At 36.8% G+C, this 23,853-nt stretch overlaps 1 protein-coding gene across 10 annotated transcripts in view; it reads right to left on the reverse strand.

Moving 5' to 3' along the window:
* PALS1 (protein associated with LIN7 1, MAGUK p55 family member) overlaps nucleotides 1-23,853 on the reverse strand; it is a 59,779-nt gene that overhangs the window by 12,347 nt on the left and 23,579 nt on the right. For 4 of the 10 annotated variants that reach the window (XM_055717114.1, XM_055717115.1, XM_055717117.1 and 1 more), the window contains 5 exons: nucleotides 16,718-17,229; nucleotides 9,548-9,756; nucleotides 3,815-3,892; nucleotides 3,019-3,165; nucleotides 2,238-2,399 (listed from right to left, as the gene is read on the reverse strand). In XM_055717114.1, coding sequence (XP_055573089.1) covers nucleotides 2,238-2,399; nucleotides 3,019-3,165; nucleotides 3,815-3,892; nucleotides 9,548-9,756; nucleotides 16,718-17,084 — 963 coding nt within the window. In that variant the 5' untranslated portion in view covers nucleotides 17,085-17,229. Of the gene's footprint in view, nucleotides 1-2,237; nucleotides 2,400-3,018; nucleotides 3,166-3,814; nucleotides 3,893-9,547; nucleotides 9,757-16,717; nucleotides 17,230-17,775; nucleotides 18,207-21,847; nucleotides 21,907-22,152; nucleotides 22,517-23,853 lie in introns of those variants that run through there. The other 6 variants (XM_055717116.1, XM_055717119.1, XM_027808104.2 and 3 more) reach the window with 4 other exon arrangements.

Consider the following 23,853-nt stretch of genomic DNA (forward strand, 5'->3'; position numbering starts at 1 on the left):
GTCAGCATGCATAGTCCATGAGGAATGCATAGAATTTCACAGTGATCCTGTGAATAGTCTTGTCTAAAGTCATGTGCAGTTTACTATCATTTGAGCAGCAAGTGGTGAGGCAAAATTAAGAAGGAAAGTAATTTCCTTCTCCTGTGCTCGTTTTAAATATTTTTTGGAGACTGAAGCATTTTAAAAACTCACTTCCACGTTACAAAGTACAAGACACAACGTATAAGAATTAAAAATATGATTATAAATGAATGATTTTTTTAAAAAATACAAGTTGGGTTTGGTTAGTTTTGTGTTGCTTTTTTTTAATAAATTATTTTCAGCAAATAAATGCTCTTATGTTAATGTATCATGGTTTTAAATCTTTTATTTTGTACCTCTAGGTTGCAGGAGCTGCTCAAGAGCAGAACAAGCTCTCTGCAGAGAACTGCCAAAACACTTTTTTCAGAAGCACAGGAATTAGTTAAATATGGCTTTAAAACAAATATAGACAGCAAAGGAGACAATTACAGAACATGAAGAATCTGACATCTCTGATCCAAAAAACACAAGGAGATTGAAGGCTTTTCAAATAACTCTGAGAATCTTTAAATGGCTTTAAAAAAATATGAAAACCAAACCCCCACACATTTCTGCCTCTACTTCCCTCCACTTGACCTCATTCCATGCTGAAAAAATTTTAACAGCGCATTTCAGGAAAAAATCTAACTACAGGTGGAAATTGTCCATTAAAAACTACAGTCCTACTGTAGCATGAGACAACTTCATTATGGATATTGCTGCCTATTCTTCCTACAATAATGCAACCTACATCGGAACCCAGGTCTTTGTCCTGATTCTGATTTGTCTAAAGAGCATATATCCACGAAGTAATTCAGAGATTTACTAATATTTTTTCTCCAAAAGACCCTATTAAATAAATGCTAGTGGCTATTTTCCAATGTTTTGCATCGAAGTTATAAATTAACTTCTTGAAAACCCTGTGATTTTAATCTGTTTTCACTTTGACAAAATGGTCTTGCTTGCTGCAATCTGACCAATGATTCATAGTCAGGTTCCAGGTGTCCCATCTTGGATACTGATCAAAAATAGGTGCCAGGGAAAAGCAGGATAACAGAGCAATATCGGTCAACAGAAAATAATAGTAATCCCCAGCTTTTGACATTATACCTCACTGGGCCTTTGAGAGAGGGTAACTCTGCATTTACTAGCTCTTGATGGATTTCTTGCCTGTTGTTTTGACTAGCTGCTTTTGAAATTATGTGTAATTCTGTCATCAATGGTAAAGTTGTAGTAAACACAAAGACATCTATGCTGGTAAACTGCTAGACAAAAGGGTTTTTATCAGGAGGGAAAGAGTAAGAAGTCTAGTCGTGTAAAGGTCCCATGTGATACAATTTGTGGAGGGTTAAGCCTAGCCAGCAACTATGCACAGACCACCACCTCACTCATTCCACTTCCCCAGCAGGACAGGGGAGAGAATCAGAAGACCAAAAGCAAGAAAAACTCATGGGCTGAGTAAAGACAGTGTAGTAAGAGAAAGGGAAAAACACACCCCACAAACGCAAGTGATGCAAAAGCAATCACTCACCACCCAGATTTTATTGCTCAGCATGATGTTAAATGGCATGATATACCACTGTGATCAATCCAGGTCAGCTGCTCCTGCTGTGTCCCCTCCCAAGCTCTTGCTCACTCCCATCCTACTTGCAGGTGGCAGACAGAGTGAGAAAGAAAAGGCCTTGACACTGTGCAAGCACTGTTCAGCAACAGCTAAAACACTGATGCGTTATCAACACTGTTTCAGTCTAAAACCAGACTAAACCACAGCATCATATAAGCTGCTATGAAAAAAAACTACGTCCATCCCATGCAGGCACCACCACAATCACAATCACGCAGCTACACGTTACTAATTGCGGACTCAAAGATGAAAAATCATGGCTTTCCAGACCTAAAGGTTTTTCTTATAACTCATTAAAAGAAAGTCTCAAGATGCTAGCGTGACTCTTCACATACGTAGGCTTCATTTTTGAAGATAACTGCCATTATACTTTTTAATACGATAGTATGTGTCAGAAGAAAAACCACCTTGAAATGACCCTCTACATAAACACTAACTATCAGAATACTTTTAAGCTACTGCTAAATGAGTACAAATGACAAGCAGAACCAACAGGCTTCAGTCTTATGAAATCGGTATTTTCTGCAGGGAAAACAAGAAATGTCCAACTCACCAACAAGTCAAAAACTTCATTAACATCTTTTCCACGAATCTCAATGCCATTAATCTCCAGAACTTCATCTCCTTCATGTAACAGCCCACTCTTCTCTGCAGCACCTCCTTTCACTATTCGGCTAATGATAACAGAATCCATTTCATTGCGAACAGTAGCACCCTGTGTAGCAGCAACACATTCTGAATTTATTATATATATGAAACTCAGAGCCATCTGTCGTACTTATTTCAAGCCAGTGGGAGACTATACTGAAGAGGAACGCAAGTAACAGCTTAAATGCATACACTCAATGCTTCAGTTTAAAAAATACCGCTTAGTTTCTTCAAGCTGCACTAAAGATCGAAGAATTGAATGGCTCCACATTATAAGGTTCATTATTATTTTAAAAAAACATACTCCTAAGGAAACACTTATTTGAAAGATGCAAAATAGAAGATGACAGTTGCTAAAAAAAAGAAAACCAAAACAAATGGTTGGCACAAGGCTATAAGCTCCCCTGTAGCAAAGGCTGGGACAGTGACTTCTGTCAAGAAGTCCTGTCCAAACCTAAGCTGACAGAAGTTGTACAGTTTTTAAGTGGTAGTACAGCTACTGATAAATATTTTTATATATATGTAAAAGTTTACTGTCTATGACTAATTCTCATTTTGAGGGGAGGGAAAGTGTTTACAAGTTAAACATCACCTCCACGTTCAAATTCCAAAACTTCCATAGCGATCTGCAAAGGAGAGGAAAGCTTACCTCCTTTACATATAAGTGAGGGAGTATCAGTACTTACCAATGGAATATCCCGAGCTTTCTCAATGCGAACTATTTTAACTGTCTCCCCTCCGTACACACCAACATTCTCATAAATTTTTTCATCTGTCACAGGCTCTGGTTGCATTTCTTGTTCTGCAACCTTATCATGAGCCAGTAAAAGTGCCTAGTGTTAAACAAAACCAACTCAGTTACAGAAAATTTCACACTTTATTATGTATACAAATTAGAGTTCAATGAAATTCGGCAAATTGAACAGTCTTTGCAGGTCACCAAATACTGCAAACAGACTCAGGAAATTAAAAAAAAAAAAAATTATCACAGCTATGTAGCACCTACTGCTCTCTAAACCCTCCCTTTCAGATTGGAAAAGAATAAAAAAGTAATTTTGAACACACAACTGTGACTGTACTTACAGCTTCTCCTTCCTTAAAAAAACCTCCAAATCCAAAAAACAATCAATCAAGCATTGGTTTACTATGTACCTGACTGACTACTCAAAAACCCCCATAGACAAGCAAAGCAGCTCATGTGTTGCCCCTGCCTCTACTAACCTAGTGCTACATTGTTTATGTGCAAATTAGCCTGTAATACATGTAGAATGTAGCAAGGGCTGAATACAATAATGCACTACGCTTGATCAGAAGTTTCCATTAGTTGCTGGAAACGGGAAACTCCACATCAAGAGATCTGCATAGAGTTGAAGAATAAAATCTGTCCTTGCCCAGTCAGCCCAAGACATTTGCAAAAATTAAGTGATATTGAAAACAGCATCAATAATCACATCCATTGGATTAGAAGTTTGACTGTTTTACCTGCATATGAGGGGCATTCAGCAAAGTGTTAAGCTCCTGCCCATCCTTATGGTGACTGGGTTTCAAAACGCTCTGTACCTAAAAAGAAATCAAGTAATAAAACTTTTACTCTACCTGGTGATTTATCAATCCTCCCTCCCCTACTCAAGCACAAACCCCTAGCTGCCATTATGCATTTTACTGAAAGTGAAGTACATCCACATAGCTGTTACAGTAGCTGATTGAACTGTACCTGGTACACATTACGAAAACATGCAATGAGACCACAGGATGATTCTAGCACATCTTGCCTCAGCAATTATCTACCAAATCTAAATGGGTATCCAGTGCATCACAGATTTGTCAATACCAGAGACTGGCAATGAGATCAGCTACCACAAAGATGCACACACACACACAAAAAAAATTCTGGAAAAGAGCATGATAGTGAAATCAGTCACAATGAAGTCTTATTATGTGAATATGCTGGGTCTTTTAAAATGGACCAACTTCTCATTAACATGACTAGTCTCCCTTTTCCTTAAAAGCAGATGGTTTATTTTTACCCAAACTATTTCCACTAACAGCAAGACCAAAGATTCCAAGACAGGTTTTGCAATGCATCCTGGAGCCCCAGCCTCAGCAAAATTACAAAAGGTCACAGAAAACCAGGTTTCTTTGGCTGGTTCCAAAATAATCCAGATTAACACAAGGACAGCTGTTGCTCAAACAGCTTTAGTTGCCAAAAAAGGTTTGCCTTCTCATACAGTTACCAAACATGCCTTGCCATCATCTCTTGCAAATACCAGCATGCTTACAGAGAAAGCCAAGAGCAGGTAAGTCCCCCCTTACGTGAGGGTGAATTGAAGAAGCTATTTTCCATAGCCATTATTCTCTGGCCTAATCAGAAATCCAAAAGCACAAATGAATCCAGAGACATCAAGAGTAGATTATACATATCAGAGCAGCAGCTTTCAGTGCTATAGAGAACATTTTTTTCAAGAGCTTTTTATGCTTAAGGATAAGGTAATATGACATCAGAGAATCAAGAAACCACAAGTTCCAAAGGGAAAAAGATCAAGCTGCTTGTGTGATCAACAATATCTAAAGGTCTGAAGACCCTCTATCCTAGGAGCAATTATCTACAGAAATGTAAACAACTGTCTTGGATGCTACTAAATGACAGCACTGAAAAAAGTAAAGATAATTCTTAATTCTAGGAGAAGCCACTCTGTTCCCATGGAGCAAGGTCGTTACGTTGCCTCCCAAACACTGTCACACCGAACAAATTCCTGTGCTTAGCAATAAGCCTGGGACAACCTCCAAAAGCCTTCCTTCTGACATCCCTAGAACATGCCTCATGGTGAACAAACCTAGTATAGTTTAGAATAGACAAAAAATGAAGCCAGTTCTAAATAATTTTAATTTATTTCATTAAAACCATAAAGAACAGAAAAAATTCAGCTCCATAGAAGGCTGACTTCAGTCATACCTCTGAATTAGCCAGAAAGCTGTTATCCCCAGCTAAGCCTGAATTTTGGGATGCCATACAGCAGAGCACTACAAAGGATGTATTTCACTAAAAAAGTTTCCTGTGTCGAAAGAAGACATTTTTCTATACAAAAGACTTCCTCACAGAGGTTTATTTAAGGTCTCTAACTTTCAAGGGACTTCCAATTCCTTTCTTGAAGAAGCTACAAGGAACTTCAAAGTGTTATTTATCCAATTTTTATGACCCTTTTACAGGAAAACCTACTTAGAAAGCAACTTAGAAGCCCTGCAAGCAAGGCAACCTTTTGAATGCAAGGTCAGATGTTGGGGATTTGACAGGGGAAATGAAAGCAACCAGGCCCAAGCAGTCATTCTGTCAGTTCTGAAATCTGAATGTAGGCTGTTGTTCTGGAAGCGACACACTACAGCCAGCACAGGCAATCCACACTGAATATGTGTCAATAATAAAGCTATCAATTTAGTTTCTTTATACACACCGCAATTGGAGGCATGTACTGTGGAGGCACACACTGGAGTAATATTAAACATTCAGAATTTAACTGCACTTGCAAAATCCTGTTGTAGTTTACTTTCAGGTGAGCAGGACCTCAGAGGGAATATACATACATGTTCTAGTGCACTTACACCTGAAGCTACAAGCTTCCAGTGCATCCTCTCAAAAGTACTGACCTAGTTTAATTGCCTGCACTTCCTGAAGTGAACAGTATAAAGTCTGAAACCTTTAGTAACACAGCCTATATAAATTGAGCCTATTAAGTGTATTTAATAGCAAGAACATCTTTAAAGGTATTTGGTATGTGCTGCTACGGGCCAAAAATTACAAACTGTCTTGAATGCTACGTCAAATGTTCTTACAAGGTCAAGATTCAGACTATGTTTCCATAATCATTCCCACAATCTTGGTCAAGTTTAAATGGATTTGAAATCAATTTAATTACACTTGATGTTTACTGTCTATTTTTATTTAAGACTTGGATACAACACATTACATGAAGATTAGACCTCTAAAATAAATTCCCTAAGCTCAAGTGCTTCATTCCACCTTTTACATTCAATTAGTTTCTTTTAAAACAAGTTAAAATCTTGACTTGTTGCTGTCTGGTTATCAGAATCTGTGGAAAAGTTAACTGCACAAGTGTACTACTAATTCAAAGAATTTCCTAAAGAGGACTAGAAAATAAAAATGTACCATTCCACTTGTATTGTTAATGGTTAAAAGATTCAAAAATCAAAAGTTTTCACAACACATTGTTCATACACATGATGTTTCATAAAAGTAAATCATCAAAGAGTAAATGAAAACAGAATTTTTAAATTAGGTTCAGCATAGCAAATAACTCCCACCAAACACAATTCCAAAAGTGTGATTTAATTAATTTAATATTAATTTTTATTTTAAAGGGTGCATGTTTCACATTGCAAGATGTAATTGTATTGCAAAGTGTCTTCCTGTTAGAGCTACAGAAGCATGAGCTCTAGAACAAGTTCTCTTCCACACTATAAAACCTCAAACAAAACACATCGGTAGCTCTGAACTAGGGCATGCACTCCAGAACAGTTGCAGTGTTACAGAGTCACGGATGACCTGTGCACTAAAATATGCGCACTAACATTACCTGCCATTTAAAATTAATGTTATGCATGTATCTGCTATTTTTCTTTCTTGTAATGTCTTGTGGCTTTTATCACCAAGATGTTATCAGTATCTTAAATCAAGGGTTTTGCAAGTGTCTTTTCAAAAACACCCTGAAGTAGGTAAACTGCTTTCTGAGGGAGCTTCCCATGCCTACGCTTAGGAATGGAAAAAGCAAAAGACAACCAAATATGACAGTACAAGAAAAGACCTGGCCATGCAAACCAGATACTTTGTCAGTGTTAAAAAAAACCCCAAAAGCAAAACCAAACACCAAAACCAACTAACCAGCTTCTCCTAAAACAGAAATAATGTCCTCCCATAATGCTACCATAACAAATACAGAAACCTTTCCAAAAGGAATAAAGGATCTGAAAAATGAGCATGAGATCTTCTATTCAGGCAAGACTAGGAAGTACAGAAAGATGTGAATGGAGGCCTCAAGGGTGTTCCTCTTGGGACGCACCTGTCACAGAAATATTTGTCCTCAATTTCCAGGTCAATCATTTCAGGATGCTATTTAACATATTACAAAACACAAGTCACTTAAATACACCAGAAGCTGAATCACTGAGAAACTAGACTACCTCTGAAAATGGAACAGACATATGCAGTATATTGACTTTTCAGGAATTCCAAGGCTGGACAAGACAGGGATGGGACATGAAGAATCAAAATAAGTGCAGTGATATGTTTGCCTTCTATATAATAGTCTCCTGGGGTGATTACAAAATACTAAGGGTTTAAAAATGTTACATTAAAGAAATATTTTCTTTATGCTTAGCCTTCTTCATGGATTGCTAAGAAACAAAACTAGTTTCGCATGACCTTCTGATTTTAGGATTTACCCAATCACCTGAAAAGAGAGGAACGTGTTGGGAAGGTGACGAGGAATATGGAAGTCTGAAAACAGACCTAGAGTTTTGCTAGGCATATTTTCTTCTTGGAAACTTCTATTAAGCAGCAAATAAAAGGACATCATATCCATGAAGGGGAAACCCCAGCTTTTTTTAAGAGGTGAATCTGTAACATCCTGTATTATACATCAAGTTTCAAATACTCTGGCTTGTAGCTGAATGAAATCCCGAACTAGGAGGCCTGTGTAAAGTGGGTGTTTGGTGAAGTTCTTTACAAACAGGAGTTAATTGGAAAGATTCCTTCAGGCTCACAGACAAAGAAGCCTAGTGAGGATCCTGTAGCAGCCTACAGGCTGATGAGGGAAGCTCATATGTAAAACGCTTCCACCTGGTTTTGGCACAGTCTTACTGACAAACCTAAACAGGAAAATCCTGAGCTGCAGGTTAAGCAGCACACTGCACCTTTAGATAATATTTAAATTATGTCCCTCAAGAATCAGTAATTTCTTCTGCAAAAGAACTTCGAACTTGCTAAAATGCTGTTTTCCTTGATTTACAAGGCTGAAGTCTAGGAAAAGGAAGGAGAGTGGGAAGAGCTGTTGGAAGAAATTGCTTCAGGCAAAAAGAAAACCAGATTTTTAAAAAAATCAGCTTGCTGCTGTACTGAAATTGGAGTTACATGCCTTTCAGCAACTGCAGAATAGCTATATACTGGCTCAGGTACTCCAACCTGTGTACCTACGTCAGTTTTGAATAGGTACGTTTGGTTCACTGGGTGCTAAACACTGCAGCGTTTACCCAGCCTCTGAATCTGGCTTTGCTGAACACTACAGTGCTACGCTTGCGCCAATACTGGTATTCAAGCTAGCTAAAGTTACAAATGTATATCCATATAAGGTGTAGCCACACTCCACTGCAATATATATACGCACCAGGCCATGGAAAATGTAGATAACATTAAGCAGCCCCTCAAAGGGTCTTCGCTGCATCCAGCCAGATGCGAAACTCATTCCGTTCACAGCAACTTTTTATCTGAGTTTTCTGTGCATTACTGCTAGTGCTTATAAAGCTATTTGTATATAGGTATTGCCAGTCTATATTCAAGTGAATAAGCCTCAAAGACAGCAGTAAACCTGTCTGAAACTGTAAAACTATTTCAGTCAAGATCTGACTGAAAGGACTGAAGTTAAAAAAGTTGCCTGAGTAAATTTCTAAAGGAGATATCAGATCTTATAAGAGTTGTCATCTGTCAGACAAAAATTAAATGTAATCAGACCATCACAGCAGCAATTAAAACATTGAAATTAGGTATTAGGGTATCTGTGGCTCACTTTAAAGAAGAATTCTTTCCCATATAGTTGTATTTTCAGAAGTGCCCCCCAATTTAAGAACCATGGCTCAGCTCACTAAGTCACAATAATAGAGAACTGTAATGCAATTCCTGAACACTTGGAATAAAGAATACTGAAGGTAAAAGTTAGATTTTTCATAACCACTCCCTTTTTCTGTGTTTAAACACAGTACTTTTCCTGTTACATATCTATCTATGCTAAAAAGGGAGTTCTTATTCCCAAAATATTTTTCTGGTTACTGTTTGGAAATCTAGAAAAACCGGATACAGCGATCAGTGACTACTATAATCCCTTTCATATTCAACATTCAATAACTCAGACAAGCTTGGCAAGTACATATTTCAACAACAGCTATGATTATAGGTTTCATACATATCAGAGAGATGCATACTGTACATACCTCTTGCGCTAATTCTTGTGCATTGGAGATGAGAGGATATGGAGGGCTGGCTTTGTTCATGTGCACTGTTACAGCGTTGTGTATCTTAAACGCATTCTGAAAATCAGTATTTTGAACAAGCTGTAAAATGAGAGAGATATCCTCTTGGCTCTGAGGGTCTACCAAAACATGCTGGATATGCTTAAGAGAAGTTAACAGTTCGTCCACTTCTAGGTAGGAAATAAGAAAATACAAATAAGGTATGAGTTAACAAGATTCATAATTAAGTAATGTTTATATTAAGATTTTGACCAAATTTTGTTTTGCTGTTCAGTTTTTCAGTGATGTATGCAAGTTTTAGTTATCCATTATTCACTCTTTTATTAGCAGAACATATCTGAATTAAAAAAAAAAACAAACAAAAAACCAACTTGGTAAAAGGAGAAATAAAAAGCTAATACACTGTTTAAATTAAATTCTTATTGCATGAGCAGTTCTCCTCTGAATGAAATCACCAATATGTAAAAGATTCTATAATTGCAGCTCAGGTATAGCTAAAAGTGAAAAAGGGACTATTTTGCAACATGAAAATAACTTATTTGCTAAACTGATCTTGAAGCACTGAATAGTCACTGTTATGTTGATATGGCTTTCCATGTATACCTGCCATATGTATCTCTCTCAACCAGATACTGCTAACTTATAGAATGAGTGTTTGATATGTAAACTACACTTGGTGCCTAAACATAAAATTATGCTGTCTTAGCACATTAACATGAGAAGGTAAGAATGGAAAAGAAAAACACACCATCTATGGTCAGAGTTCTGAAAGTCATCTTCACCAGAAGAAGTCCACATCATTTATGAGATTACGAATTCTGCTTGGACCATAAAATATTTTAACATATTTTAATTATATGTTTCTACATGTTTGCAGAATACTACACATGTACTACATTCTTGACCTTCAAGAACTAATCTGATGCTTTACGGGTGCTTTTTAAAGACTGTCAACAAATTTACATTCTTTTAAACTTTCTGCAAAGTATGTCACTTCTCAGTACTAAGTACTTGAGAAACTACCTAAAACAAGGAATATGAATCATACCTCTAATGCATATAAACCCAGGTAAGAAATCCTCAAGCAGACCAAAAATACAGTGAATGTTTTGAGCCTGAAATAATGTATGCATTCTCACTCATTGTCTGAAAAAAAAAAGGTCAGCTATCTTTTATTTTAATAAATTCAAGTAAACCAGAATTTTGAATCCTGGTATTTAAAAAAAAAATGAACAACAAAGAAAATCTCAGATTTTAAAACTGTGAGTTGATATTGTGGTCAATCTCCCTTACTGGTATCAAAATATCAGCTCTGAGAATTATTTTTAAGTTTTAGCAACCCCAATTTATTCATTATGAGCTAATCAACATTAGAATAGGGTGTTATCAAGACATCAGCGAAGTTGCATTGTTTTCCATGAAAAATCACAGTAGATACTGATCATTAACATGGATACATTCTGTCAGGAAGTTTCACAGAACTACAGACTGGTCAGGGTTGGATGGGACCTCTACACATCATCTCTAGTCCAACCTCCTGCTAAAGCAGATTCACCTAGATCAGATTGCACAGAGCTGCATCCAGGCAGGTTTTGAATGTCTCCAGAGGAGGAGACTCCACAACCTCTTTGTTTACTTCACCTACTTTTAACCTCAAATTCACTAGTATGCCAAACACAATGCTAGGCTCAATTAAATGATTTAATTTAAATTATTTAATGATTAAAATGGTTGATAAATGGGCACATGAAAACCATAAAGCCTAATAAAATATGCATTTCAAACAAGTTTAATGGTTTTAGTTTCAGACAAAGCAAACCTACATGTTTTCAATTCTGAGTTTGCAAGCCAGTCTTCTGTATAATAAAAGGAAACAATCTAGAGCTACTATTCTTGTACTTCACTGTCTGCAGGACAGTAAAAAACATGAAAAAAATCCTCCAAAACTATTCCACACATGCTAAAAACATCCTATCCACCAAAGGTCAAGGGCTTCTTCCTGTAACCACCAAGTAAACAAAGGGCAATAGTACAAAAGCTGCACCAAAAGCTCAAATACCAGCTGTGCAGGATATTCCACAGGTGAAATCCAGTACAGCTCACAACACTAATTAAGGCAGCCAATGTCTCACTAGGGAACTGTATACACAATATACTGCCTATCACACAGGGGGGAAGTGCCATTTGCAGAGAAAGCTAAAGAACACTTTACAAGCAAGAATACTTGCTAAATAGGACATTGTCAGCTGGCAAAATTCTTATCTAGTGGAGTATGCAGACTACCATAGCATCTCGGCAACTGATTCTCCCAAGTCTAAGGAAGTGCACTATGAACCAGTCAGACATTATTGTAAAGTTCCTACTGATACCTGCTCAGTTAAAAACATACCAACCCAAAATTCTGCTGTTTGTTACTGTTACCAGATTCAAAAACCAGTGAGGTAGTAGAGAAGATCCTAACTTCAAACTCTTCCTACTCATAAATTATTTTATTCCATTATTTCTGCATTGTGTATACCCCCTTATATATCTGAGAATTCAAATGCATAGACACATGTACACACAAAATTCTAATACATATTCCATATAAGATATAAATACATATAGAAAGATAAGACATCTTACTCTGTATCTATAATAAAGATGACATGTTCCTAGATGCCTCTACATATTCTCTATTGAGCATTTTGCTAGTTCCTTCTGTGTCACCCTTTCTCACATACTAACACAGTACTCTCCTCCCCACGTAATTCCCTTCTACAATGAATCTTCATCTGTGCTGGACACAAAAGCCCTATACCAAACAATTTCCCCCCCACCATGAAAGAGCAAACTCCCCTCTTCATGATTCTAAAAGAGAAATAATGCTTGAAAGGAGCGAAATGAAATATTCCCCAAAAGCTAGCAATCCATTTCCTCGTCACTTATTTAATAAAACCCCATACACATAAAACTACGTACAAATCTGGCTTTATGCATGCCTAACTCTCTCTAGGTTCCCGTTTCTGAATATAAACCACAGATTAGATCTCGGTGCAGGGATTTTTTGTTTGGTTTTAGTCTTTCTGAAGAAAATAAAAATCCCAGGTACAAAAGATTCCACCTCTAGATGTTTCCTACTGAAAAGGTTGTCCTGAAGGGAAAAAAAAGAAAAAATATCCAAAACCAAACAGTAAAAGACTAACATCTGCATTTACTCACAGAAAAGTCAGGGTTCTTTGGCAGAACAAGTCCATTTTTTAATCGCAGATCAATTAGCAATCAACTACTTTTTTTTAAAGTCTTCTTTTAGAAGAAGTGTTGCAGCGTTTTTTCCATTAGGCTTTGAAATGGCTGGAATGTGACTGAGCACTGTGCAATATACGCATTAATCAAAAGACTGCCAGGGCAAAAGTATGCAACTGCAGGGGAGGACCTGTGGTCACAGCTTAACATGCTGGATTAGAAAAAGAAGAAAAGAAAATAGTTGCTGTTCATCACCTTAAACAAGAAGTTATGAACAGCAAACTTAAGAAGATGTAATTGGCTTTATTTTGTCAGCTCCAGTATCTTAATTCCCAATCTTTCTTATAGATCTCTAGAGTATTCTATATAGTGTTACTAGCACTCTAATGCTCCATATATTACTTGAATCACAGGGCTATAGAAAAGTATTGTTTTATCCCAAACTGTTCTGAAAGTTCATTTATAACATTTATAAATAAGTATGGCAAAGGTATAAAAATAAAAAAAAGGCAGCTTTTCCCCTAAAAAAATATTCACTGTAGCCACAAAAGGCAAAAGGTTACTTACATGAAATGTCACCCGTTTAACTAAATTAACTAAATTAATTGAATGAACTGTAGCAAACAAAAAATATGCTGCATTTTGTAGTGGTATACTGCTGTGAAAAAGCCAGCTAAATAATTATATGCACATGTTCTAGGTGCACAGAAAGTTACTTCCATTAAGACAGCTGTATAAATCATACACTGTTTTGATAACAAACATGCCCTTTAGAATTGTTTTGATTAAGTGTCCTGCTTTATTTTGGTAAATGAAATTCAATTTGTTTAATCCAGTCTGCTTTTTTTGTTGTTGTGGTTTGGTTTTTGTTGGTTTTGGGGTGTTTTTTTTGTTTTGTTTTGTTTTTTTTTTTTTAAGATGAAAAGATTAAAGACTTGGCAAAGATCTGCCAAATTAGACACTGGCACTTAAAAAACATTTTCAAGCTACAAGTACAGAAAATCAGGTCAATATTGTTATATAAAACATCTACCTTTAACAAAGGCCCTATGGATTAACACATAAAAAAGCAAAACTAAAATCAGTATTTTAGAAGAGACTGAATAAGGGCAGCTTAACATCTCTAATTCACTAGCACCTGCTCAGGTTTATTTGGGGTTCCCCTAACAAAGCTTAGAGATTTGTGAAAGTGACTAAGCACTCTCACCTTGACAGCAGAAGTGGAAAGATGGAAAGGGTGAGGAGCAGTGCAGATCAGAAATCCACTACCACCAAACAAACTGTGAAAAAATTCACATACTAGCAGTTAGTTTTTGGATAAAGTAACAGTTAAGCAAGTTTCTTGGAGACAAAAAAGTTGTGCATGTAAATTTTAAAAAACCTGGCATGTCCAGTTCCAGTATTCAGTAAAAAAAAGCAGAAGTACTAACGATAATTTACTCAAATCCTCCCTGTGAAACCATATTATTTTCTAAGTATGCAAGTGTGTATATATAAATTCATAAGGCAACATCCCTAACTCTGATATTAAACAGCAACAGACAGCTTTCAGAATAAATAAATTAAAAAAATGCTTCTGAAATTCAGCATTAGTGTCAGATGTTAGAATGATTAACATTTTTTATGTATGCAAAATGTATGTTTTTATGTATGCAAAAAGGACATGCTTAATAGTGGAGGAAAATTTTGGAAGAGGCCAAGTTACTGCAAGAAGCACTTCACTAAAATTAAAATTGTGACTCAGTTTTTGACAGGGCTAATGACTGAACAGAGATTCTTTATGGACTATATAGGTTAAGAGATCACAGCATTTCATTTAGAACTTTTTTTGAGTTTGCAACAACTCAAACTTCATAGCTAAGTATAATTGAAAGCATCACTCTTTAACAGGAGTGCTATTATAAATCCTCTCTTCTTAAATCTTAAGTCTACCTGATCCGAATTGCTACTATAATTCTGCCTGGCAAGGAAATAACAGTAGTATATTTGTAAGCTTGTCAACATTATGTCATGACTTCTCTGATTGAAATAGATGCCTATGAAGCTGTAATTCAGCTCCCTGGTGCATATATGGATATGTCATGATTTAGTTTAACTACATCTCCTAAAGCCCCTTGCCTTTCTAGCTCAAAGAACAGACCATATTCACTCAGCAAGCTAGTCAATACTTCTGCTCTGTGCACATCCTTTTAAGCTTTATTTACTGCAATTTAGTGTAGAGACAGACATCATTAGTTTTCTGATTTTCATGGTATCCAAACACTGAAGGGAATAGCTTTAGTTATATCGTGCAATTTAGTACTGTGCTCTTACAGAAACACGCTGACAGCAGAACAATGACAAGACTCAAACTTTGATTACAGAAGTGGAGTCTGTCCTTGTCGACAAAATCATCTGGTCATTCTCCTTCCAAGATGCATTTTGTACCATATATTGCCATTTCCTAATTTACCTCTTTCCACGTATACGCCTCTATATTCTTGTCTCCAGTGTTTGGTGTTTTTCTTCTTACATGAAGTATTCACAGAAACCTAGCTTCCATTCACACCAGTTTCACCACTTCCCTTCTTGCTGAGCCAAACCTAGTTTCCTTCTTCCAGCTTTTCACAAATGTCTTTCTCTGACAACCTCTCCACCTCCCCCACAGCCCGTATCTGTTTTACGCCCCACTGACAGATTTTCAGAATAGTCTTTTGTCATCACAGTAATTTCTCCACCATTGTCTCTCCTGTTCAAACAAATTCAGTCTACCCCAGCTCCTTACTGGTTCCCAGTCTTGCCAGAGCCATACTCATTTCTCATTCCTACCAGCTTCCATGCCTAGCTTCTTTGGCCGGTGGTTTCCACCTAGCCCTCCCCTCCAAGTTCTCAGTATCTCTGGCATGAAACCTAGCCTCAGCTTTCCAGTCCAAGTCCTCCAATTTCCAATCCAAATCCAATTTCCAATCCCTCCTGTCATCAGCATTCAGACCTTGTAGCCACTGTGGCTAACCAGCTCCCAACGGAAGTTACTTCTACTGGTGGACATCAATCTTCGCAACTTCTGCTTTGTGTTGCCTCCAAGAAGAGAATTTCACAATCAAATATCTAACACTTCATAAAGTACAGAACCTGCTTCTTAAAAAGAGATCTCTTGGGCAGGGCTGACAAGCCCTGAACTAAAACATGGTGCACCTGCCTTACTCATAACTGAGCCTGCTTTCAGCAGGAGGTTGGACAGTTTGACTTCCTGATAAACCTTTCAACCTAAATTTTCCTAAAGATGGATTTGTACAATAAGGATTACCAGAGGTTATGGAATAGAGACATGTCTTTAGCAGAAACATTGCTTGGGCACAAAAAAACCTGAAGACAAGACCAAAAAAAAAAAAAATTAGCAATTAGATAGCCACTTTTCACTGTTCTCAACTCCCAGCCAGCACTATCAATGCCAACACTCCAAGAGAAAATATGTATTGTATTAGGTGACAACTGATAATGCAAGACAGCCAGAATAAGAAGAAACCACCGGCAGGTTTCTCTTTAAAATATTAAAAACTCTTGCATTTTGATTTTAAATGACAGTGTTTACTTCATGGCTTTTTCTGTCTTTGCTTCATCAAACATAACAAAATCAGGTATGACTTGCATGGCGCTCCCCAGCCTAGATAGGCTGGAGACATCCACTTAATTCCTTATCTATAGGGCATGAAACTATTTCCCAAACGGATTGGTTGTGAAAAGCTGCTGGCTGACGCACATAGCCCGATGCTTGGACTAAAATAAAAACCCCCAAACTACCAAAAATCCAAAGGACCAGAATACTTTAAACCTGTATCAGAAGAACCAGGCTTTCAGTGGCCTAAAAGAACATTAACATCAACTGAAGTATTTTCTCCATTAGCCCATTCACTATATTTTACCCACCTAGTGTCTTCACAGTAAAATGAGGACTCTCCAAAACAATTCCTTCTTCTGTGTCAAATATTGGATTATCTATTCCAGTTTTAGGAGGAATTTGTGCTAGTTTCTTTAGCCTCATGGAAGCAGTAAGGTCCAGTTCTTGTTTCTTTCCCTCCTCTTCTCGTCTGCGCCTTATGTCCTCCTGCTGCTGACGGATTCGTTCAAGTTGAGCACTCCGCCGCATGGGCATCATCCTGGAGCCCAAATCCCCAGGGCAATCAACAGCCATTTCTCTGTGCTTCTGAGGTTCCTCAGGAGGTGCAAGATCCACATTTTTTGCTTCACTGTCAGAATCTTCTGTGATATGTCCATTCATATGAGACGTTGTCATGATTATCTGTAACAAGGGTTATTATCTTCAAACAAAAATGCTGCTATTAGGCCAGTTTTTGTTATGTTGTGTAAAATCCATTTTAACGTCAAAAATTATTTCCCTTCCATCACAGGACAGTTGTTGAAAAATCCAGGAACAAAATCTAATAAGAGATATTAAAAAGGAGTTAGTAAATAACTGCATTAATAAGAAAACACTTAAGAGTTCTCCAGGTACCCAGACATCAGAGCAATGGAACTTTTCCTCCACATTTACATAGTGCTTTTCCCCCCACTAAGAACTACAGCACTCTCGCAAATCTGTTTCACATATTTCAGTAAACTTCACGTGGCAACCTTAGAAAAGGAGTACTGTTCAAACTAATGCTAAAGTCTCTTAAATTTCCCAGTCAAAGCAGTGGAGATTCTGCACTCAATACAACCACAAACTAGCAGTTTTCTGAAAGTTCCCATTTGGTTTTAATTTATCCCTTCATTCTTAAAAATTCAAACACAAACCATGCTTACAATCCTACAAACACTAAATATGAGTAACCTGTTATAAACATGTTCACAAGAAGTTTATTAAGTTAAACTTAAGTAAAGGTATTTGTACTTATTCTTCCTAAAGTGAGGCATTTTTACATAAATATTGCTTCCCAGGTTCAGAGAAGACAGGTATGGCATAGAGTTCTTCCAAAAGATACTACCTAAAGCAGTCCAGAGCTGCACTCGCCTGATTCCAAGCAGGGATAAAGTCCTAGGATAATGCTTGGACAGCTCTGGTTAGCAGCTACTCTTAATACTTCCTATAGGCATGCATTAAAGCAGAAAGGATTAAATACAAAGTAAAAATCCTTGTGTAGGCATACAAAAGTGTAGATTTAACAGAGGACAATAACAGATTTCCACAGTCAAGTAGTGACATTTCACTGTACTCCTTGCACTTTAATCTGGTTTCTCATTCCTGATGATTGAGGCTAAAGAACTTAAGTGTCCTGATAAATATAACCACCTGTCTCTTAAATACATGTAACCATGTGTTTTATACCACATTGCCTTTCTGTATCACAAAGCCAATGATATGTTATCTTCAACATGTCCAATTAAAAGGCCATCAAATTACTAAGTAGCTGTGTACAGTATTAGCCATACACTTAATTTTTCAAGTTCCTTTTAATTATTATATTTTTTTATTTACTGAAAGGAAATACTACAAAGTATCTCAGTTTTATTATATGCTGGAAGCACCAAGGCAAAAAATAAAACCAAAAACCACAACAGCCAGCTTTCTTAAATCAAATGTTTATGTTTTGGAGGAGGAAGGGAAAGTTGCTTATGTTGTAATTAAGTTGAAAATTAAATATCAATAGCAATGTCTTGGAGGAAGAGCAACAGAAACTCCTACACAAGTTTCTGCCAGCTTGCAATTCTAAGTACATACAGCTTTTCATTTTCCTCAGGAGCAGTACACAGCTACATACAGCAACATCTAAACAATTTCCTTTACTTGTTTCCTCTTTAGCCACTACTACTGGTTATTAGTAAGATATTCCAAGAAGCAAATACTAAAGCATGCCTATGGTAGTAAAAATTCTTTTTTGCCTTTTAAAGATACTTAATTGCACTACACTGATATTAAATTATTTCAGTGCTCAACATTGAAGAAATTCAGACTCAGAAAAAATTCAGGCAACAAAAGAGGCCCCAGTAGTGGGGCTAGCGAGTACCAAAATTATCTGGTGCCTGTAAAACTTTCAGTTAGCACCCAACTTAAAAAGAACAGCTTTGCGAAGACTAAAGTCACATAAAGTTAGCATTCAGACATGGCTATATAAATCACTATATCAAAAAACAGTCTCTGAAATTCAGAGATAACACAGATAATGTAGCAAAATGACCCTCAGAAAGCCACATTTCCCTTTCTGTAAGGGCTTCACTGTACAGAAATACCAATCCCCAAAAGGGATGTCTCATGAGGTACAGTAAAATTGCAAAGCACAGTAATTTAACTGGGTGGAAGATAATTCAAATTCTCTTTCATCCACATTGTACTGGCCATAGCCTGCCTGAAGACTGAGCCTTTAGAAAGTTACATTTGTCTTTTTTCAGCTCTGACAAGCTGAAAGAAAACTCACATTCCTCAGTCCACATGGTACCACTAACAGGTGTCAAAACAATGAGGGAATGAATAATATCCACTTACTGAGCACTAAAGAAGTCAAACCCGCTGTCTGAGGATATGCAGGAAGTAAAATGCAACTTTTAAGATACCATCATAACACTCGGTCATGTGTAAGCTGAAGTAATGTTACACTCGCTAAAGAATCTACACATGAGGAAATTAAGCTGGTGGCCAATATTTAATTACTGATCAAAAATATTTAAGGTGGGATGAGCTACATTTCCTCCATCAAGTTTAAAAGTACTAACTACCTAAGACAAAGAGTACTAACTACCTATCTTTTGAGGTTAAGTCAGAAAAAGGGCACAATAAAAACTCATATATCTATAGAAGTTTTAAAGAAGTTTTAAAATCTCTTTTAACATAGTAATCGGCACTGAAGACCAGAGAAACAAAAATATTATCTGAGGTAAATATTAGTACTAGGCAACAGTTGGTAACATCGCTTACATTTTCAGCATAAGCTCCATGCAGGATGCAAAGAGCACATAAATTCTTGGAACAGAGTAACGAAGACATTTAAGTGGCCTGTGTTGATAGCTGCTCACTTTCAGTATTTGAGGTCTGAGTCAAGTCAGTTACGAAAGAAACAAAAGTTACAGACAATTAAGAGTTCTCCTGCAGCCACGCTTCAACAGCAATACTCAGAAAATTGGCATCAAAATTTAAGTCTTTTCGGAGAATTTTAAATAGAAAGTATCTTTGATATCCCAGAAAGTCAGAAGTCTCTGAAGCAAGCAATAAGCAGTACAGGCAAAGTAATCACTCAGATAATATAAAAGATGATAAGTAATATCACTTATCCAGCAGCCTAAAATTGATGTTACTGCAATATCAAAACAACTCCACAAGAACCTGACCCTCCACATATAACTATCTGGAGACCCATCAAAGCACAGGCATGCTGCAAGTCTGGAATGCTGGAACAACTTTCTTTAATCAAAGAACTTCTGATAACAGGTGATGCCTTCCAAACCTAAACCCCACTGGTTTTTTCAGCTGTCTCAGGTCTGCTTCAGACACCACAAATCCTCATCTCCAACAGTTTTGGAAAAATGCTACTGCCCAATTGCAACAAATGAAATAAGCACATAAGGAAAAAAATAGATCAGGTCTGAAGTCCCTCTCTGTGATGGTCCCTAAGGAATTTAAAATGTAAAATATGACACTGATAAAATATTAACTCAGTCCTCAAGTTACAGTGTGGTATAGCTGAGGGTAAAAGTAACATTCAGCTTGACGGGAAGCACCAGAAACAGAAATTTTTATTCTGACCAATAAGCATGGCATCAAAAGTCTGATGATGAACAGTATCCTTGGCTTTTCTTTCTCAAGATTTCTTTTGCAATTTTAAAAATCTCAAGATAACAACAACAAGGGAAGGTTGTTACATGACGTCTGTTCTTTGTAAGTAGTGGATCATCTGATAAACCAGCTTTTCAGCCCAAGACAACCTTATTTTGTTACATTTATTCTTATATTAAGGAGAAAAATCTACAGACACACTCAATAATACTGACTTTTTACTGCCTCATATATCAAATATACAGAATAATATTTGGAATTAGCAGACTCATTTTCTGTTTTAGAACTTGGTATTAGCTGTTTTTATACTCTTCAGATATGTACAAGTCTTTCGGTGTTACAAAGAGTTTGGTTACTGAAAGTTTAATAGGGTTAAATTGTGGCTTTAAGTGTCTTCCTTTGAACTGCTGGTATCTAACAGGGGAACCACAGCACTTCTACATGACAGACAGATCTTTGCAAATACAGCAGATTTACAACTGTTTTCTGTTCAACTTCATATCACAAGTCTTACCGATATGGTCCTGGAGAGCACATGTGCAAGTCTCTCCTTCACAGATTACTTTAACTATTCAAATTTTTACCCTACAGACAAGGGTTTGTCTAAACTGCTAATGTAAGTGTAGCTATTGAGAAAGAGCATTTCAGTCACTCCGGTCACCATCAGACATCACACAAGAATTTCACTGTGAAGTAATTACGAACAGCAAACAAAGCATCTGTGTGCAAGTTCAAAACATTAAAATTAAAGAAAAAAATATACCTACTATCCTGCTAATTATACTTGCTATTCTCAAGAATACTCTTACAAGCCACATATCATTCTGCATACATCCCAAACAATGTCAGGCTTTCATCATCTCTTTAATCACCCTGAATACACTAAACAAAGCACAGACCCCAAGAAGCTCTGTCGAAGAATGAACATATATAAATGCAGTATCTTGGTGTGTAAGACAGATGCTAGTATAAAATGCATACTGACAGGGACAGAAACAGAAGCTGTAAGGTGGTTTAAGTTTTCACTTGCTTCCTGGGGACTGTAGCTGGTGTTAAAACAATTATGATTGCTATGCACAACTGAATTCTGTACAGTAAAATTAAATTTGTTTTGCTTCAGCAACTTCCAAAGAGCAAAAATGACATTTTCTGTAGACCGAGGTTTTGCATTACATTTTGGTGGTGGTTGAAATTCTTTCAGTGCTAGAAGGATGATTAGACTTGATAGTTCCCTTTTTAAAATTCATTAAAGCTGCAAATTCTAAATGACTGCAAGGGAGTTCAGCACTCACCTCTAACTGAATTTCATTAGTTTGGGCACAGTTGAGAGTACAAAAGCGCAACTTTACATCTGTAATTATATCATAAACACAAGAAATACATATTTAACATCAGGCACAGTGCAAAGGATTTATCACCAGCTGAAAGCCATATACTATGACAGATACAGTACATTAAAAAATTCATTAAAAACAACTGGAAGAATTCTAGATTGCTGAAGTGAATGAAAAGTTAAATTAAAATTGCATACAAGATGCTTCCTGATATCTGACTTAGTAAAAAAGTATGAGCATAAAATTATGCTAGAGATTTTTACCATGTATGCTCACGTAACGGTGGCTCTTCTGGTGTTTTCACTCAGTACTTCAGATTTTGCTTGCTTAGAAATCTAAGTTATAAAAATCACAAAACAACAAAGTAAAACACTTCAGTAATTCCACAGAAGGAATCTCAGTGTAGTAGAAAAAGAATTTCCAGCTTTCCCTGCATCACCTCCCAAGCATAATGTTTCTTCAACAGTATTTCAGCGAAATGGCAAGATTAAGAGACTTGGGAGCCAGTTACATAAAGCAAAATGCAAAACAAACCATGCTGCACAGCATAAAATTAACCACTACTTGATAAGCGTTAAAGACTGGAGTTTATGGTAGAAAATACTTCACAGATATCTCCTACAGAGCTTAATAGCGCCAGAAATATCAGGCTGCTCCAGTTTTTCAGAAACAAGTAAAAGTTAAAAAACCTGTGAAAATTTGATACTATTTTTTTAAAATTAAAAGTTCTGTAATGAAAAAAAAAAAAATTCTCTTTACATTAGCTTTAACTTGGACAGTGAACTCAGGGAGCCCAAGGACAACTTTAAAGAGCAGGTGGTGTCTGTCCTGAGCCCCCAGAACAAGCAAGATAGGAGAAGGACCATCCAGACAATGACCCTGTGCGCAGCTGTGGCACGACACTAACCCCACCATGCTCGGGCATCTGGCCAACGTCCCTGCCGTGTGTGAACTCATTAATCATGAGACAGTGCATGCCTGCACTTAGCCTAAACTTATAAGTTCACATACACTAGGGTATGTAAGCTATTTATTATTTTCACTGAGCATAAAGGCGGGCAAGCTCCAGGACTGGGCCAGAAGCCTCACCTACGGGCAGAGACACCACGTAGGAATTTCCCTAGTTACCGAGACTCATGGTGCCGGCTGCAACCGGGCTTCCCAGCTGAAGTGTGGGCCTGGATGATGTTAAGGGGGTACCTGGTGATGTATCCTTTTCTTAGTCTCTAACACTATTTTTTATATACATATATATATAAAAAAATAACTAATCACAGTAATTATTTGATGCTTCGCTTCATATTGTGCATAGTAACTAGTACTGTTTTCTTCAATCATACTGCATGCTGTTTTCCTTTACTGTATTGTAATGTAATGAACTGCATTGATTTTTGTATTTGATTTGCAATTCATTTTTGCTTGGTGTCTAGTCAATCTGCAAAACATGTGGTTTGGTTTTTTTAGTCTACAATATTTTACATGATCTCCTCTAATTAGACGCTCTAGCGTAGTCTTGGTATTGGAAGAAAACTCTTCCTTTAATATCCAGCTGACTCATTTCTAATAATTTCAGACCAGAGTTCATTGTAAAACCTGTCAAGCACAGTAACTCAGTTCAACTTGCATTTGAAAAGGCTTCCAGACATGCTAAGAGGTTTTAACATTCCATGCTCACTTAGATGTGCAAGATATGTGGATCAACAGCAAAAAGGACTAACTGCTCAAAAGGAAAGTAATTTTCATTCTAAGTGCTTTCGAAGTTACATTTGTACAAGAACAGTAACAATGCTAACTTGCATCATTGGAGCACAGAGAAAATGATTAAACTGAAAAATTCAGACGCTAAGGCTAGATTCCAGTTTTATAAATTGTATATTTATAAATTTATATAAAAAATATAAATTTGTATAAACAAATTGCTCAACATGCAAATGTGGGAAATTGTAAGCGCATTTTTTAATTGC

The sequence above is a fragment of the Falco cherrug genome, chromosome 7 (genome assembly GCF_023634085.1).
Source record: "Falco cherrug isolate bFalChe1 chromosome 7, bFalChe1.pri, whole genome shotgun sequence".
Lineage (NCBI taxonomy): Eukaryota > Metazoa > Chordata > Aves > Falconiformes > Falconidae > Falco > Falco cherrug.